At 42.4% G+C, this 17,791-nt stretch overlaps 1 protein-coding gene across 2 annotated transcripts in view; it reads right to left on the bottom strand.

The window, feature by feature from the left end:
• Positions 1 to 3,226: 3,226 nt before the first annotated feature.
• IL12RB2 (interleukin 12 receptor subunit beta 2) overlaps positions 3,227 to 17,791 on the bottom strand; it is a 73,970-nt gene continuing 59,405 nt past the window's right edge. For both annotated transcript variants that reach the window (XM_063106232.1, XM_063106233.1), the window contains 4 exons: positions 13,796 to 13,933; positions 10,957 to 11,047; positions 8,522 to 8,621; positions 3,227 to 3,833 (listed from right to left, as the gene is read on the bottom strand). In XM_063106232.1, the coding sequence (XP_062962302.1) occupies positions 3,291 to 3,833; positions 8,522 to 8,621; positions 10,957 to 11,047; positions 13,796 to 13,933 (872 nt within the window). In that variant the 3' untranslated portion in view covers positions 3,227 to 3,290. The remainder of the gene's footprint in view (positions 3,834 to 8,521; positions 8,622 to 10,956; positions 11,048 to 13,795; positions 13,934 to 17,791) is intronic.

Below are 17,791 nucleotides of genomic sequence, written 5' to 3'. Positions count from 1 at the left end.
TGATCTCTTATTTGAGAGGGTGCTTTATTCACGAGGGTTCACCTATCAGTCTTTCATAAAAGTGGATAATGTGAATGTCCATGAGTCCTACAGGCTAGGAAGAGAAAAACAAGCCTCCTTTGGAGGGCCTGAGCAGTGATATTGGGCCAGGTGACAACTGTATCAAGTGACAGAAAAGGACAGAACCTGGTGGGGAAAAACCAAGAATTGAACACATGGAATTGACTATAATAGAATACAATGTGCCTTGCTTGGCATCTCCTTCACTGGCCTCAGGGCCTTGGTGAGTTGCAGCTGTAGGCTATTAATGGAAGCTGAAAAACTGGAGGGAAAAAGCCAGTAAAAGGAAAAAAAAAAAATAACATTTGACTTTTCTATTGCCTATAAAGTAGACAAAGGCTCAGGAAATAGAATCTCTGGCTTCTAGGGAAGAGAGGGCCCCTCTAAAGAACAATTCACGGTCAGGATCTCTACACAAGAATTGATGGTGGGGATTCCCATGAACTCATTAAGAATGAGCCCAGGACTCTATTTACAGTATTTAGGTCCCAGAGATTAAGGAATTTGATGTGTTTCAATAAAGCAGACATTTCTGGGTTGGTTTGGGAATGTATATCATGAGTGAGGATTTTTAATTATTGCTAATTTTCCTGAGGAATTAAAGCCTGTCTGTATGAATGTTGGTGAGCTCCACCTGGTGCTGGTAAACCTGGCAACCTGATTTGGGTTTTTGACTTGGGGTGGGGGGAGAAAGGCAGACTGAAAACTACTTGGGGCTGGAAGAACAAGGTTACCCATCCTCCGTCACTCATGGAAAGAGGACACTATCTGGCAGAATGAGCTGCCAAAGGCATGCTCAAATATGTCTTTACAATAATAAACACTCCTACATGTGTCACAGCAGTGTTGCCAATGAAAAATGGGGTAGGATGGGGGTCGGGAATGAAGAGAAACAAATGCAAACTCAATTGTCCCAATAAAGAGGAAGCAGGCACAGCTGGACTAGCTTCTGGAACAGAAGAAATAAGACAAAAACAGTGGCAGGTGATGCTTTACTTTTTATTGGTGGCCTACTATGGAGGAGGCACAGTGCCAGGGAAACATTGCCATAGTTCCTGCTTTCAGGTTGTCTGCAGTTTAGTCAAGGAAGTAAACGATGTAGGAATCATGCTGATAGAACATGAGGGAGGCCTCAGCATCCTTTGAAGTAGCCTTTACGAGTCAAGGAAGGCTCCCTTTAAAAAAAAAAAATGCGGGATGGGGGAGACAAATAACTGCAGTAACACCCAGGGCTTTAAGGGAAGGGAAAGAGTGTGTTTGTGGGGGGTGGGGGGGAATTAAAAGGGAAAAGGAGTTGGGTGTTGTGAACACAGGAGAGAAGAGGGGAAGAATGACTATGATGGATAACAGGTAATCCAAAGGAAACCAAAGATAGGAAAAAACAGGTAGTGCAAGAGAGCAATAAATTTAGCCCTGACTGACAAGAGTTAATAGGTTGGCCCGCTTCTGAGGAGGTAGTCATATGTCATGGTCCATGGCAGACAGTCAAGGGCACTATATCCTGACTGCAGACAAGCCAAAAAATGCTGAAATGCAAGGAACCATGGCATGGGTGTGCTGCACAGTAGCTAAATAGAGTAGAAATGTAAAGGGAGAAGCTTAAGCTTTCCACAGAAAGCCTGAGAAAACTATATATGTCTGGAATAGCAGGAAGCAAGGATGAATAAAGAGTCGACATGAACAAGCAGAGCAAATATTCATCACTTCAATTTCCAGGGCTCTGAAGGAAACTTGGTCAACCAAAGGCTAAGAATAGTTGTTTATACAGAACTGGGCTGTGTATGGACACAATTCTAATTTGGTGGGTTAGGGAAGTACAAATTTGCAACAAATACTTTTGTTAAGTGAAAATCCAAAGCATAGTGGAGAAGCTGCCTCAGATCCAGTGTTAGTGTGGGATGGGGGTTGTGGGTAGTCCCAGGCTGTACAGAGATTTAAGAAAAAGGTTCTTGAGCCTCTAATCCTATTCTTTTGGGAAGGGCACTATTACCAATTTAGACCAAGACTCTTCTCTATCAGCCTAGTGAAGGGACAGAGGCAGCAATGGGCCAGGGGAGGGTGACAATCCAGGGACCACAGACTTGAAGGAGCAAAACATGTAACTATGTTCCAAGTTCATACTGCAGAAAAGAGAATTATCTTCCAGGTTCAACTTGAGCTATCTGAGGACCAGCTTAGAATCTTCTTAGGGAATGAAAGCAGAATACCTTTGAGAGAAGAAGACAACCTGTGGGTGCAAACTTGGAGGTTGGGCTCTTAGATCCTAAGACAGCCCTGGTCCTGAAGGCAGCACCTGCTGCAGCAGAATAAGGAAACAAGGGGTCAGAGAGCCATAGGTCCAGCACCTTACAAGACATCCGAGATTCAGAAGGGGAATTGAACTTACTCAAGGGCCTATGGTGGATTTATGGTAACTCTAAACCCTCCTTGATTCACTGAAAGACGGTGAAGGCAAAATAAAACAAGAAATTACAAAAAACTAGGAAAATTAAGAAAAAGGTATAGTCGTCATCATCCTGGGGCCCCTTTATATTGGTTTTCATCAGTGTCTTATGTCCTTATCCATAAACCTAGGCTGATTTGTTTCGAAGGCTCCCTGTAATTTTCGCTGGTGTATTTACCATCTAGAGCTGTGCTCTGCAATACAGTACCACTAGCCACATGTGGCTGTTTAAATTTAATTACAGTCAAAATTCACTTCCTCAGTCACATTAGACACATTCCAAGTGGTTAACAGCCAATGCGGCTTAGTGTCTATTGTCTTGGACAGTGCACGTGTAGAACATTTCTATCATCTCAGAAAGTTCTTTTGGACAGTACTGATCTAGTGTATAAGGCCTGGTATAGTACAGGTGCTTTATAAATAGTTGTTGCACAAACAGTCCTCTGGACTGTTTTGTTACTAATAAAAGCTGGTTTCTACTCTCCTCCCCTTTTCCCTTTTTGGCCAGCATAGCCACGAAAGTTGCCAGGAACCCAGGTTGGAGTATCTAGGTCCACTCAGTGGAGGATGTACTCTTAAGGCTCTGGGGAAGGCAAGACGAGGTATCTGGGTGAAGGCCAACTCTCAGTTCCCGAGTCTCACCCGAGCTGGCTTGCCTGCCCGCTAGCTGCAGCCAGACCTGAGGGTAGTACCCAGAGATGATGGCCACTGGAGTCAAGGGCTGGGTAGATGGGGTATGTTGTGCTGGTTGGTGCACATTGATCTTCCAGGCTCCAAACCTCACCACTCACAGCCTGAGGGAATCGCACCCCATCTTTAATTGATCCAGAGTCAGCTTCTCCCCACAGGAAAAGGTGAGTGGGCGAAGGGAACTTGAGGGGAAAACAGAAAGAGAAATGTGCTGAGGTTCCTGTTCTTCCAGAGGGTCAGTGAGCAGAGCCTCATGTGAAGGGAGATCATCTATGTTGGAGGGTAAGTAGCCCTCATGGGTGGGAAGGTAGTCCCCTGGGAGGACTGTCAAAGGACTGGCTGGGTTTCCCGGCTTTGAGTCAGGGCCCCTGCTCCCCAGCACCTTGTACAGATCCACTAGTTGTCTCATCTCAGCTGTGACAGCTCTTGGAGCTGGTGGGCTTGAAGCACTGTACATTGTATCTTCCTCAGACATACAGTGACCTTGCAGTACTTGTCCCCTTTCTGGCCAGTTGGGGTCATGGGGATGTCTGAAGACTGGGGTCATTTGATGAAAGACTTCATTGATGACCAGGGGCTCAGGTTCCTCAGAAGAGGGCCAGGCTGTCAGAAGCCTGTGCAAGGGCAGTTGCATCTTCTCCTGAGAGAAGGGAGGAGGAAGAGGCTCACATCACTGTGTAAGTAACCTTGACAACCTACTTCTCCAGGGTTCCCGAAGGCCTCACAACCGGCTCAACCTCAGGTGGGACACTGTGGGCCCTTGACTTTGTGCGGTTAGAGGAGCAGTTAACACTGCCAGGGAGGCAGAGAGGCAGGAGCCAGGGACTCTTCTCTCAACCCACAGCCTGTGAGTGGTTCACTACCCCACTCAACTTTCAACCAGACGGTTTCTCGTGTGAATCAAACTGTACTACCTGCTTCTTCTCTAGGATAGAGGGTACCGGAAAGCAAAGGAAAGGCTGAGCTGCCTCTGTCTGGGGGAGGAGGCAGGGAAGACTTTAGGGTCACACTACACAGCTGATGAGGTAACACTAGAGCTGAGTCCTCAGAGGTGTAGGATTTTACAGGTAGGGAGGTGTAGTCTGGAACCTGCTGGTTATTTCTTATGAATGACAAACAGGCTTCAGAAATAGGGGAAGGGGGCATACATCATGAAGGGCCTTTTAAGGGATGTTAAAGGGTTTGGGCTTTGACAGTACTACAAAGTTTCAGGCAGGGTATATCCTTGTCAGATCTGCTTTTTAAAAAGACCACTCTGGAATAACTTTTTTGGAAGATTGTCATCCTTTTCTCCTTTTAGCCAGTTTTATTTGTAAAAGGCAAACTAGCCTACAGTTTTGTTAATTAACTAAACTCTCTCTCTCAGCAATCCCATCGGTTACGAGCTCCTCAGTGTCCTGTTTCCTTTCCAAACTCACTGCCAATTCCTCAGTCCAAGTCCTCAGCACCTATTTACTTTTCTTTTACTAGGCTTTACTTGGGCTCTTCTTACATCCTAGAAACAATATTACACACTGACTGCCTGATCTTTCTAAAGCGGAGCTTCGAAGCCTTTAACTACTTGGGTTTACATATTCAGTAGAGACTCGAGCCCTTAACCTGGCAGTGGGGTTCTTGCACCTTCCTCCACCTCACCATTTTTCTTCACACACTGCTTTTCCAGGCACAATGCCCGGTCTTACCAAACACTCTTTTCTCAGTGCCGCCCCCCCACATGTGCTTCCACTTCCAGCCCCAACCCTGCCAATGTCTGCTCCACCCTCTCCTGCTTGGCACCTTCCCTCCCACGAAGCCCCACTGACTGCTCCTTCCACTGGACTCCTACAGCAGTGGAGAAACCACCTGCTAGGTTCTTGGCATGTGATGCTTTGCACTGTCAGCTTTTGTTTTACATATCTGTAAGCCACCTGTACACAGGGACCATGTCTTAAGGGAGGAGGAAGATTACAAGAAATAGTCTTGGGATAGGGCAAACCCTGGGGACTAGTCCCAACTCTGACACTTTGTGGCCTGGGAAAGCTCAGTCAACTTCTCTTGGCTTCAGTTCTCTCATGTGTCAAATGACAAGTTGTGCAAGAGGAGTTTGGTCTGGACTGGCCTCTGGTATCCCCTTCCTTGCCTCGGGTATGGCAAGTGTCAAGAAAGTGAACAGTGGCTCTCTCTTGGGACAGACTTCTGCAAACGGCCCTGACGAGCTAGAGCGTGCACGTGTATGTTTCTCTGCTGGGAGTCTGCTCTTTTCTGATCACTACGCAAACTGGCCCTGGCACATTGGCCTGGCCTGGAACATGGCTGGAAGCTCAGAAAGCAGAGCTGCCAAAGTGTGGCTACCACAGATGTGGGAGAGATTACACGGGGTGCAGAAATGGCTTGTTGTTTTCACAAGGTGAGATATTCGCTCTTCCTTTGTGAAAACTTTGGCAATGTTGATAAAGGCTGCTCTCAGAGCTTTGACAAAGCAGGCCCTCTGGCTGAGAAGTCCTGGGAGGAAGGCAACTTAAACCACCATTGGCTCAGGAACCTTACGGGCACTACTTTAAGCTTCTATAAGCTGGATAACATCCCACTGATCTGCTTTATGACTTGGCCTTTTCCTTCAGAGCTTTAAGGCCCATGGAACGCCTGGCACATGGTTTCTTAACCACATCTTAATGTATGGTAGGGGGATATAAGGCCTGAGAGCTCAAAGCACATTTTGCTTGAGGAGAAGGGCAGACTATTGTGTTTCTGCTGCATGCCTCAGCCTAGCACCAGGACAGCTGTTTGGTTTTTTAAAATCAGTCTACCTGCCTCAAGGGTTGAGCCACATGGGACTCTAAGGCTGCCTCAAGAACTTTAAACTGGAGGTTATGTTTAAGCTACTTAATTTAAAAATTTTTCTAATTCACTGGCTATCTTGGTAAAATTAATATAGCACAGTTTTCTCAAAAAAAATTTTTTTTAATTCGTAGAGAATATGTAACAAAAATTAAGTGGCCCTCATACTCCTACCCCCTTCCCCAAAGGCAACCACCATTATCAGTTTCACATGCGCCATATGTAGGATCCCAGAAATATCCTGTGCACATGCTGCAGATATGTGAGTGCGAATAAAAGCTCCCTCGTTTTTATACAAATAAGAACCCCCTTTAGACAACTGTTATAAACTTCGTTTTTTTCACTTTTATGTATGTTGGAGACCTTTAGACACATACAGATTGATCTCACTTTTTTAGTAGTTGCATAATATCCTACTGGATGGATGAATCCAAAATGTTTAAGCTGCCCCTGGGTGGACCTTTATATTATGCCTAATTTTTTGCTTCTATTTACAATACTGTAATGAACATACTTATGCTGTACAACTTTGGGCATGTGTGTGCCAATTTCTGTTACCTTCTTCTTGTCTTACTTTCTCTAAACCTTTGTGCATCTTTCTTAGCATTTCTTCTAGGCTTTTTATGGTCCTTCAGTGGCTCTGTATACCTCTGTATACCCCAGGGAGAGGCAGACAGAGCCCATGACACAAAAGCTTCCAGCTTGGAGCCAGGTGTTGGCAACTGACTCATAGCTGCTTCCCTCCGTGCTATTTCAGGCTTTTAGGACATGAGACTATGGAATCTCAGCATTGCAAGAGACCTTATAGCTCAGCTGGTTTGACTTCTGGTACTTGAATCTCCTCTAACACTACCAGTTGGGTCCTTATAAGGCCTTGCAGCCTTATAGGTCATCACAATAGGTCATTACAATATTGCCACCAAGTTAGGACCTAGTGTGTTAACACCTCTGCAGTGAGTCTGTTCAGCTCGGAGGTGTAGACTGTTAGAAACACTCCCCGCACCCTGTTCTTAAAGATCTTTTAGAATGTATAGTATTATTGCAGACAGCACATCGTGCTTGGATGTGAATCCAGAATCCAGCATTTAGTGCTGACCAGTTGGGCAAGTTACTTAGTCCTTTGTGCCTCAGTTTCCTCATCTGAAAAATGTGGATAATAATACTTCAACCTCATAAAGCTGTTGCATGGATAAAGTGTCAATGTAGTATATGAAAATGTTTTAAAAAGTGCCTGGCACATATAAAGTAATATATGGTATATGTTAAGCATATTATATATAATAATGAATATACAGCTATATATATGATATAAATATATTTAAAAATATATATTATATATATGTACACACACACACACACACACACACTGCTATTATCACTACTGTATTCTTGCTGTTGTAACTTAACAGGGACAAAATTCGTCAATAGAGAGGTGGCTTATATAGTAGGGATAAGATAGTGAATGATCTTTGCCTTGTATGACCCATGTGCTTTACGTGGCATCTTATTTAATCACAACAGTATACAAGGGAGATGTTGTCAATTCCTATTTTACAGAGGATGAAATTAAGGCTCACATAGCTGGGCAAGTTGCCCAAGAGTCACATACATAGTAAGTGGCAGAGGCAGGATGAGCATCCAGGTCCAATTCCAAAGGCACTAAACTGCAGTGACTTAAATGCCTAAGGCAGATGTGGCTGGGATCAGCTCTCCCTGGGCAGAGGCTGGGACCACTGACTTCTGGCCTGAGGAAGGGTATGGATGGCAAAATGCACTGGGTAATTGAAGAGAAGAATCTTGGAGGAGAAGGGCTATAAGGTCTGAGAAAGGAAGTCTGGGGCTGGCAAGGTCCCAGGCATGCTGTTTCTCGCCCCTCTTGTTTCCCTCAAAAGCACAGTCTTGCTCCATATTCAGATGCCTTCAACTTTCAGACCCTCCTCCAGAGACGGCCCGTCTTGACCACTGTTCTGGCATACTTTTGTTGGGCAGCAGCCGCTCCCTTTGCTTCCTTTACTCTCAATTCTCTCATGTGGCAGCTGAGCAACCTCTTCTTTTTTAAAACCCTTTCTTTGCACAATGAGATGACTTACTGGCTTCCTGCCAAAACCAAGATAGTGTGGGTTCTATTTATGTTTTATGCTCAGACAGGACTGACAAAAGCTTCAATTCTCTTGAGTTTGAATTAGTCAATGCTCAGGCTAGTGCTCAGCAAATGGCAAAAATACTTGCTTTCTTATTTCTTTTATAATAAGTTGAAGTAAGAAGGGGAATGTAAGGTGTACAGAGGAATGGAAAGCTATGGGTCTTTGGGTCTTTTGGTCACAAGCTTCAGAAAATTTCTATGCCTAGGCTGCTCTTGAGTCCCAGAAGAAAACTGAGAGTGATGATTCCGTGTTAACTCAGCATGAATAACTGACTCCAACACCTGGGTTTCCTTGTAACCACGCTGGGAAACCTATACGTGGTGACCACTAGAGCCCCATCGACTGACACTAAGGCTTTATTCCTTACCTCTATAAAGGGATAGTTCTTGGCCCATTTGCTATTTGCTGGATCTGGAATTTCTCTGCTGCACCACTGAGGTCTGAGGGCCGAAAGGAGAGCAAATATCCTACAGATAAAGAAAACAATGACATTTGTTAAGTGTGCACACAGTGGCATGGAAGCACAGGTTCTTCGTGCAATGATTTCAGTGTTGGGATTGCTCTTGTATACAAGTGAGTGAAATAGAAACACTGAAAGACAAAGACGATGCATCATCCAAGGCTGGAGTAGTTATCTGTTAAGTTTGTACTGATGAGAAAAAGTCATGAAGCAGCCACTCAGGTTTGCTAAATAAACCATGGAGCTTCTGCTCAACATAATGTTTGGCAATCTGTCACTATCCGGCCATGCATTCATTCAGCAAATATTAATCAAAGCTCTAATATGTGCCCAGCATAGTGTCACATGCTGGGAGTAGAAGAGCAAACAAGAAGACATGGTCCTCACCCTTGGAGAACTTACCATATAGCTAATTAGAATATTTACAAAGAGTTTGTAATGATAGGTAAATTATTATGCTAAAAGTTAAAAAAAACCAAACAAGATAAAAAATGGCATAAATAGCTTGACCGTAACCATGTAAGAAAAAGGTTTTATTTGGTGATCAGCAGAAATATAGCTCTTTTATGATGTGGAAGACAAAATCCTAAAAACATTTCTTATAAATACATGTGACTTAAATATGGTAACTATTTTTTAAAAGTTTAAGAGCAACGTGAAACATTTTTAAAGACTTGGCTTTAATAAGCTTCGATGTTTAATGAGAAGGGTAAGCTTCTTCAGTTGTTTAACCTTTTGATATAAGAGATATGGCCATGTGACTAGTTTTTCTCCAAAGAAATGTGAGCAACGGTGTCTATGATCTAATATAGACCAGGCAAATGACAATGCCCAAGCAATGGTAGACCACCAAGACAGAAGAAAACTAGGCCCCAAATGACTGTGGAGCAGAGCCGCCCACCAACCTGGATGCCTATTATATGGGACAGAAATGAAGATACTGTATTTTGATTCTCTTTTTAATTTTTTTTTACAGTAGCTTAACCTTCACCCTAACTGATCCTCACTATTTCCACGAAGAGGATGCATGTGAACCTAATTTGCTCTTTTTGAGTTAAACTTTTTCAAAGTCTACCTAAAGGAAGCTCGGCTTTGAAGTGTCTATCACGCATTGAATCTTCAATAAATGAAAATTCTGTCAGACAAGTTCAATGGCCAGTAGAATGACTGTGGTAGTTTTATTTTGACCTCTTCTATTACTTTACATGGCATCTGAATAAAGCTTGGTATTGAATAATTTATTAAAACATCTTTTCTTTACAAGATAATACGTGTTTATTAAAGAAATTTTAGAAAATATAGTTAAATAGAAAAAACTAAAATCACCTATAATTCTATTCCCAAATATGAGTAACATTAACATTGTGGTATATATCTTTGGGGCAGAGTGTGTTAATTGCCACCCAATGGGTGAGGCAATTAGGAAGAGGACCCTGATTTATTGGGATGACAATGAATCCAGCTAAAAGACCACAATTTTAAGCCTCCTTTGCCTCAACAAGTTCTGGCCAATGAGATGTAACCAAAAGTGTCATGTGTGACTTCTTGAAGATTCCTTAAAAAGGAAGTGTGGACATCTTCCTTCCTTCTTCCTGTAGTTGTAGAATGCAGGCATGATGCAGGCATTGGATCATGAGGTAAACCTGAAGATAGAAGCTAATGCCAGGACAGTGGAGCAGAAAAATAGAAAGAGCCTAGGTGCCTGATGATTGTGGAGTTACCACACTGGCCCTTTACTTAAATTTACTTCCTTTACCTGAGTGAGAAACTGTTGACTGTTTTAAGTCACATTATTTTGGCTTGTATATTACATACAACCAGATTTACTGCTAACTGATATATCTTGCATATGTATATGTGTGTGTATGCAATATTTTTAGGAAATAAATACAAATTATTTTGCAGCCTGTTTTTTTAATGTAATACTCTAGCAAACATTGTACATACCATTTAATTTTCTTCTACATCATCTTTAATGTATGCATAGTATACTATAATATGAAATGTATCATGATTTGGTTAGCCAGTCCCATATCACCAGGAATTTAGTTTCTTTCAAATATTTTCCTTTTATGAACAATATTTCAGTGAACATATTTTCCATTCAATATCTGCATACATTCATGATATACTTTAGATAAATTTCTAATAAGGAATTGCTAGGTCAAAGTGTACATTTTTTAAAATGTGACACCTATTGTTACCAAAAAATGTTGAATAAATTTAGTTTGCTACCAGCAATGTTTGACAGTGTCCATTTTCTTGGCCCATAGCAGCAACAGCTATTATCATTAAAAAAAAAAAAATTCATCTACCAAATTGGTAGGTGTAAACCAACTTACTTTTGCCTGAAGTAACGCTTTGAGAAAATGCCCACCATGATGATAGCAATGCAAATGCTCGGTGCCACATATGCATTCCAATTGGCTTTACCTGAAAAGTCAGCAAATCCTGTGACTGAGTTACTGTCAATGAACATTTGAAAGTACTGACTGTTGTGTGAACCCTCTGGGTCCTACACACAGCTCCTGGGTAGCTAGGCTCAGGAACAAGGCCAACTCGTTTTTATTTATTCAGTTAGGGACAAGGGGCCAATTCTATGGTTCTAAGAGGAGCTCCAGCCCTACAAGGGCTCCTGTCTCTCACAGGGGTAGAAGGAAAGGAGATATACAAAGCACTGGCTGTGAATTGGGAGCCCTGAGTTCTAGTCCCAGCTCTGCCTCTAACAGATGTGTGAGCTATGGACCTCGGTTTCTTGATCTATAAAATGTGAATGATGATGGCTACCTTTAAGGTTGTTATGAAGGTTCGAGATGGTGCATTCAAAGCACGTGGAAGTGTATCTGAACACAGGAGGCCTTCAAGAAGCCCTAATTTTACCAAACCATGGGATAAGCCCTCTAGCTAGGTAGGGGTCTTTGAAATTGTTCTTATTCCTTCTGTGAAAAGAACTACTTGTAACTATTCATTAATTCATCCAACATTTATTGAGTAATAACCATGTACCAGGCCCTATTAGGTGCTGGGATACAATGATGAAGAGGACATGGAATCTGCTGTCTTAAGAAGTCATGAACACAGTAGAGGAGGCAGTTGTGTAAACATGTAAACAACCACAATGCCACAGGATATGTCTAAAAGCAGGGGCATGTACAATATTCATGGGCACCATGGGAAACTGCCTCACGAATAATTGAGGAAGGTTTTGCAAAAGACACAATGTCAAAAGTTTAGAGTTGGGGGACTTATTCATATACTCAGCTAAGTGGACAAGTTAAGGAAGACCAGACCAGGCAAAGGCATGGCACAAGGGAACAGTGCAGTACTTTTAGGCAGCTGCAAGTAGTCTGGCCTTGCTTTGGCATGGGAATGCTGAGGTGTGTGCAAAGGTTAAAGCTAGGTGGGTAAATGGGACCATGCAGGGCCTGGTAACTAAGCAGTTTGAATGCTAGCTTGAAGTCCTTTGGAGAACTACTGACAAGTTCTAACAAGGGATGGAATATCATCATTGGGGTCTTGTAGAAAGATTCTTCTCCTGCTTGAGTGAAGGAAAGCCTAGGAAGGAGGGTGAGCAGGTGGGAGTAGAGGTAGAGACCTGTCAGGCCCTGTGAGAGGTGTGCTAACCCGTGAGAGGCCTGAATGGGGGAGTTGGTGGAGGCCACCTTTTTTCCATCCCACACAATTGGCAGAATCTGACATTTCTTTAGCATCTGCCTTCCTTCCTGGGCAGATGGGACAAGTCTGGAGTACCGCCAGTAGAAAGATGCTGAGTCCTTAATCCACGTTAGTTGCTCACAAGTTAACTTTCATGGGAGTCATGGGAATGCTGGGGAGATAAGAGGCCTTGTCAATTTTCCCAGTGGAGAGCTGCCATAGAACAACAAGTCCTGAATGATCAATGTGATACTCCACGTCACAAAGCAAGAACAGCTTGTTTTATGCTTAGAGCAGATGCAAATGAGTGTGGCCAGAGAGAGCAGTGTAATTTAGCTGATGGAGAGAAGCTCATAGTAGCTGCATCACTTATTCATATACCCAAGTTTAAATTAATTTAAGTAACTGAAATCTGAGTTTGATTTGTAGTTCTGCCACTTGTCACTTACATGACTTTCTGTACCTTAGTTCCCTCACTTGTAAAAAGGTATAATAATCCGTCATTTTTCATTCATTTCATATTAAGTGCCTGGTAGTACAGGCCAGGTGTAACCACATAATTTTAGTAAAGATAAATTAGCAAAAGTATGTGTTATGGGTAGACTCGTCAGCCCCTAAAATTAAAATATTGAAGTCCTAACCCTTGGTACCTCAGAATGTGACCTTATTTGAAACTAGGGTCATTGCAGACATAATTAGTTCATTATACTGAGGTCATACCGAAGTAAGATCAGCCCCCAATCCAATGTGACTGGTGTTCTTATGAAAAAAGGAGAAAATTTGGAAATGGGGAGAATGCCAGATGAAGGCAGAGATCTAAAAGCCAGAGAACATCAATGATTGCCTGCAAACTACCAGAAGCCAGGAGAGAAGTATGGATAAATTCTCTCTCATAGCCCTCAGAAGCAACTAATCCTGCTGACACCTTGATCTTGGACTTTTAGCCACTAGAACTGTGAGACAATAGATTTCTGTTAATTATGTCATTCAGTTTGTGGTACTTTGTTACAGGAGCCCCAGCAGATTAATATAGTATGCAAAGTTCTTAACAGAATGACAGACACCTAATAACTACCTGATATGCAATAGCTGCTACTGTTATTGTTGATGCGATGCCATCATTCATTGAACAGATATTTAATGAGCAAGTACTATGTGCTAGGCACCATTCTAGTCCTTGAAGATAGAGGTAAACAGGTATCTGTTCCTGCCCACTGGATTCAGAGTTTTTTGAGTAGGGGCCAAATGTAGTGCATTATGGATGGAATAGGGAGGCTCATTTGGGAAGGCTTCCTGCAGGAGAAAACGTTTCTGCTGAGTTTTGAAAAATGAGTAGACACTGTCTCCAGGCAGACAGTGGAGTGGCAGGACACTCCAGGTAGAAGAAACAGTAAGTGCAAAGGGGTGACAGTAAGAAGGTAATGAGTGAATTAAAGAAAACTTGCCAATCTCCATGCCACATGCGGTGGGAGTGCATGCCAGTGTAAGAATCCAGGGTGGACTTGAGGCTTTAAAGTTGTCTCTCACCTCGAAGACGAAATTCCCTCTCATTTCCTTGGGGACTCTCACCAGCAGCTGTCAGAGCTGTCATCCACAGGACATATGTCACTCCAGGCTGAAGGCTGTTTATTGGATGTGAATTTTGGTAGATTCTATAGGGAATTTCTGAAAGGAAGATAAAAATAAGGAAGAAAGTCATGGATTAAAGGAAATGGTTGAATGTGGGCTTTTACCTATTTTTATTTTTTAATGTTTTATTTAATTTGAAAGGGAAGAGCACTGTAAAATTGTTTTAAAACAGTCCTAATTCATCAGTACTTAATACTTTAATAGGCCTGGGACAATGTCATTTATGGAGGACCCACTCCACAGCATATCAAATTAAATATTTTTCCTGTGGTAAATTCTTTGGAAATAATTTTTGTCATTTTGCTGTTGAAATTATTAGCCATATTAACTCCTTTTATTTCCTACAACTATAATGTTTCTGGTATTTATCAGGTATATTTGAGAAGTCTTGAGGAGGAAATTAAATGCACAAATTATTTTCAAGATTATGAAATTTTTAAGAAAGCTAAGTTTAGCAATTAATGAAATAGACCTTTCTACATTGTGATTTTGCACTTTTCTTTTTGTAGGCTCTGGGACCTGAGCTTATAGGGCTTAATATAGCGATCTGTTTCAATATGACATAGAGCAATGGTATTAAGATCAATTTGGCAGCCTTAAGCCTGGATTACCAATTCCTTAAGCTCTCAGTACCCCTGCAGTGTTCTCAACAAGGAAGATTTTGGTGTTTGAGCAATGCACTGATGCTATTTTTCTTCTCCAAGAAACACGAGTGTTGGCAGCCTTTAGTGAATACACAATCTTCTCTTACAGTGATCTGTTGGGTGTGGGTTTTGGAGAGACCTCTCAAAAGCTGGGAAAGACTGTAAAAGCAAGACCAGAATGTCACTGGCAGAAGTAGCCTGCTAGCTCATTCAGGTGACCTGTACCTGTGCTAGTGATCAAAGTGAAAAACTAGAACTCAGCACTTTGTGTCTCACCATCATACACTGGCTGACAAATCCCAGGGTACATCAGATATGTCCCGGCTTGCTGAATTTATTTCATCAGTCACAAATATTTATTGAATGACTGCAATGGACAAGGCATTGATAATACAAAGGCACAGAATCTACCTCAATGCATTCATCATCTAACGGGGAAACAGACCCCTTACACTATCCCATCCCTGCTTACTATGGCTAAACAGCAAGATGGAGCCCTGTAATATTACCTTCGCTCCACCCAAAGGGGTAGAGGCCGGAGCAGATAATTTAACAGCTGTGACTATCAGAGCAATTTCTTTTTTTTTTTTTTCAAAAGATGACCGGTAAGGGGATCTTAACCCTTGACTTGGTATTGTCAGCACCCATGCTCACCAGTGAGTTAACTGGCCATCCATATAGGGGATCCGAACCCGTCGCCTTGGTGTTATCAGCACCACACTCTCCCGAGTGAGCCACGGGCCGGCCCCTATCAGCACAATTTCTATATCTCACATCCTGTTGAGAAAAGTACCTTGTGAATAATTCCCAAGTCTACTCTAGCTTGGTGAAATTGCTTATGCAGACTTACGCTATATGCTTGAGCTCAAGAAACCCTTTCCGTTTTCCGAAGGCAGGGGACTAAAACATTAATTTTAAAGAGACCTTCTGCTCATCTTGCTACAGCCAAATACCAGTGAGCATGAGGGAGGCAGCTGTCCCACTGTGAGAGGGTATCCTTAGCTCTGCGAGTGAAATGAGACTTTGGAACAGAAGAAAGAGATGTGTATGGTTTGCTGGGTCAATAAAGTTCACACCACACACACACACACACACGTATATTTGCAGAAAAATAGAAATTTTCGGGGTGTGTGCAGTGAGGAGGCTGATGGTGTCAGCAGTTTGGTTGGCAAAATAGGCTGAGTCGTGTAATAGGAGAAAAAAGTCAAGAAGTCAAGCAGGAAAAACTGGTCCTGCTGCCTCTGGGCTGTGATCTCTGGCACAGATAAAGGAGGCCATTCAGTCCTTGGCGGGTTCTGAAACTTTAGACTTAGGGTGGTCAAATGATACAGGCACCAGTTTAGAAGATGTGATAGTTACTGATCACCTGAAAGGCTGTGGGTAAGAAGGTCGAGTGGTACCAGACAAAATAGCTGCATTGTTACTGGAAATGAGTTTTTACCTAACAATCTCTGCCGTGGATTGTTGTTCCCCCTCAAAGCTTATTGAAACCTAATCCTTACTGTTACAGTGTTAAGAGGGTGGGAAATCCTGTTATGGTAATTAAAAGGTGGGACCTTAAAGAGGCGATTAGATTGTGAGGACTGATCCATTCACAGAGTAATGCGTGTAGTTCTCATGGCTTTAAAAGGAGGGCAAGTGAGAAGCTTAGCTCTCTCTCTTGCTCAGCCATTCTTGCCACGTGATACCCTGCCTCGCTTGCTGTAGAGAGACCATTAGGAAAAAAGCCCTCACCAGATGTGTTCCCTGGACTTTGAGCTTCTCAGCCTCAGAAACTGTAAGCAATAAATATTGTTTCTTTACAAATTGCCCTTTCAGGTATTTCTGTTATCAGTAACAGAAACAGACTAAAACAATCTCCATTAGGCTTAACAAAAGGTATGGCAGTATTCTCTCATTGGTTATTTAACAAACATTGTTTTTATTAAGCACCTACCCTGTGCCTGGCTGTCTTCTAGGCATTGGGGAGACAATGGTGAGCAAATTGCCATGGCTTCTGCCCTCAGGCTTAGAGTCTATTGGCAAAGATGACCAGGTAGTAACAAAGTATAATGTGTCCTCCAGCAGAGAAGTGTGCTTGCTATTGGTCCATTGGCGCACACGGCCATATCAACACTCTTCTTCCAGAGGAGTTCCAAAATCACCCTGGAACTTACTTTAATGTAGATGGCTAGGCCATGCCCCAGTTCTACACTACACTCTCCTGCCAGACAGGACTAAGTGCCCTTTGGTTTTTGCTCCTTCCGCAGTCTGCATGTACCCTTGGTACTGTTGCCTGGTCGATAGTGCCAAAACACAAGTAAGACGGGTGACCCTTCCTCCTCGAAACATTATCCTCGTGTTCCTATTGTGATGCCTTTACTCCTGGTATATTTCTCTCTTCTCAACCAACTGCCTGCTACCACTCTGTAGAAACTACCCTTGTGAATTCACCAATGATTTCTGTTTGCCAAATGCAATAGTAGTTGACAGTCCTTGATGATAGCAGCTATATCACTTTTGTGTAGTTTTCTATCTCTCTCAGTAGACTGTGAGCTCTCTGAACATAGGACTGTGAATCTGTACCCCCCCCCCGACTTATTTTAAACTACCCTTATATAGGCTTTAGATTTATTAGATTTCTAGCAAAATAAGGTAGGTATTTTCTTCAAAATCTGCAAGAGCAGCTTTGAGAACCTGATGACCACGTTACTCTTTCTGGTTGTAAGTAGGCATCTCAGTTTACACTGCCAAAATGAAAATTATCTGGGGGGCAAATTTCACATGAAGAATTCCATATGGACCAAGAAGAGGTCAATTGATTCATCACCTCTTGGGGTGCATTTCAGAACTGATTTACTCTGACAGGCCTAGTGGGAAGCAGTTCTGTTCAGTGATACATTCTGTTTATCAGTAAAGGATTAGTTAAACAAATGAAGGTAAAGCCCTATAACAGAATACTATGGAGCTGTTAAAAAAGAAAGAGGCAAATCTATATCGACTGATGTGAAAAGATCTTCAGTATGTATGATTGACAGGTAAAAGCAAGGTGTCAATCAGAATATCGCAAATATATTCTTGTATGAGGGGTCTTCAAAAAGTTCATGGAAAATGTATATTATGAAAAAATTGTGCATGTATTTCAGAATTTTTTTGAACCAAAATAAATTCATACTAACTTATTATTACGTGCCTGAACTGCACCTAGTTTGAGACACTGAGAAGGATAAGACATCTGTTTGAAAAGAGCCCCTTTCAGAGCAACATGAAA

The sequence above is a fragment of the Cynocephalus volans genome, chromosome 8, assembly GCF_027409185.1.
Source record: "Cynocephalus volans isolate mCynVol1 chromosome 8, mCynVol1.pri, whole genome shotgun sequence".
Classification (NCBI taxonomy): domain Eukaryota; kingdom Metazoa; phylum Chordata; class Mammalia; order Dermoptera; family Cynocephalidae; genus Cynocephalus; species Cynocephalus volans.
The sequence above is the reverse complement of the archived record's forward strand: the minus strand, read 5'-3'. Positions and strand labels throughout refer to the sequence as shown.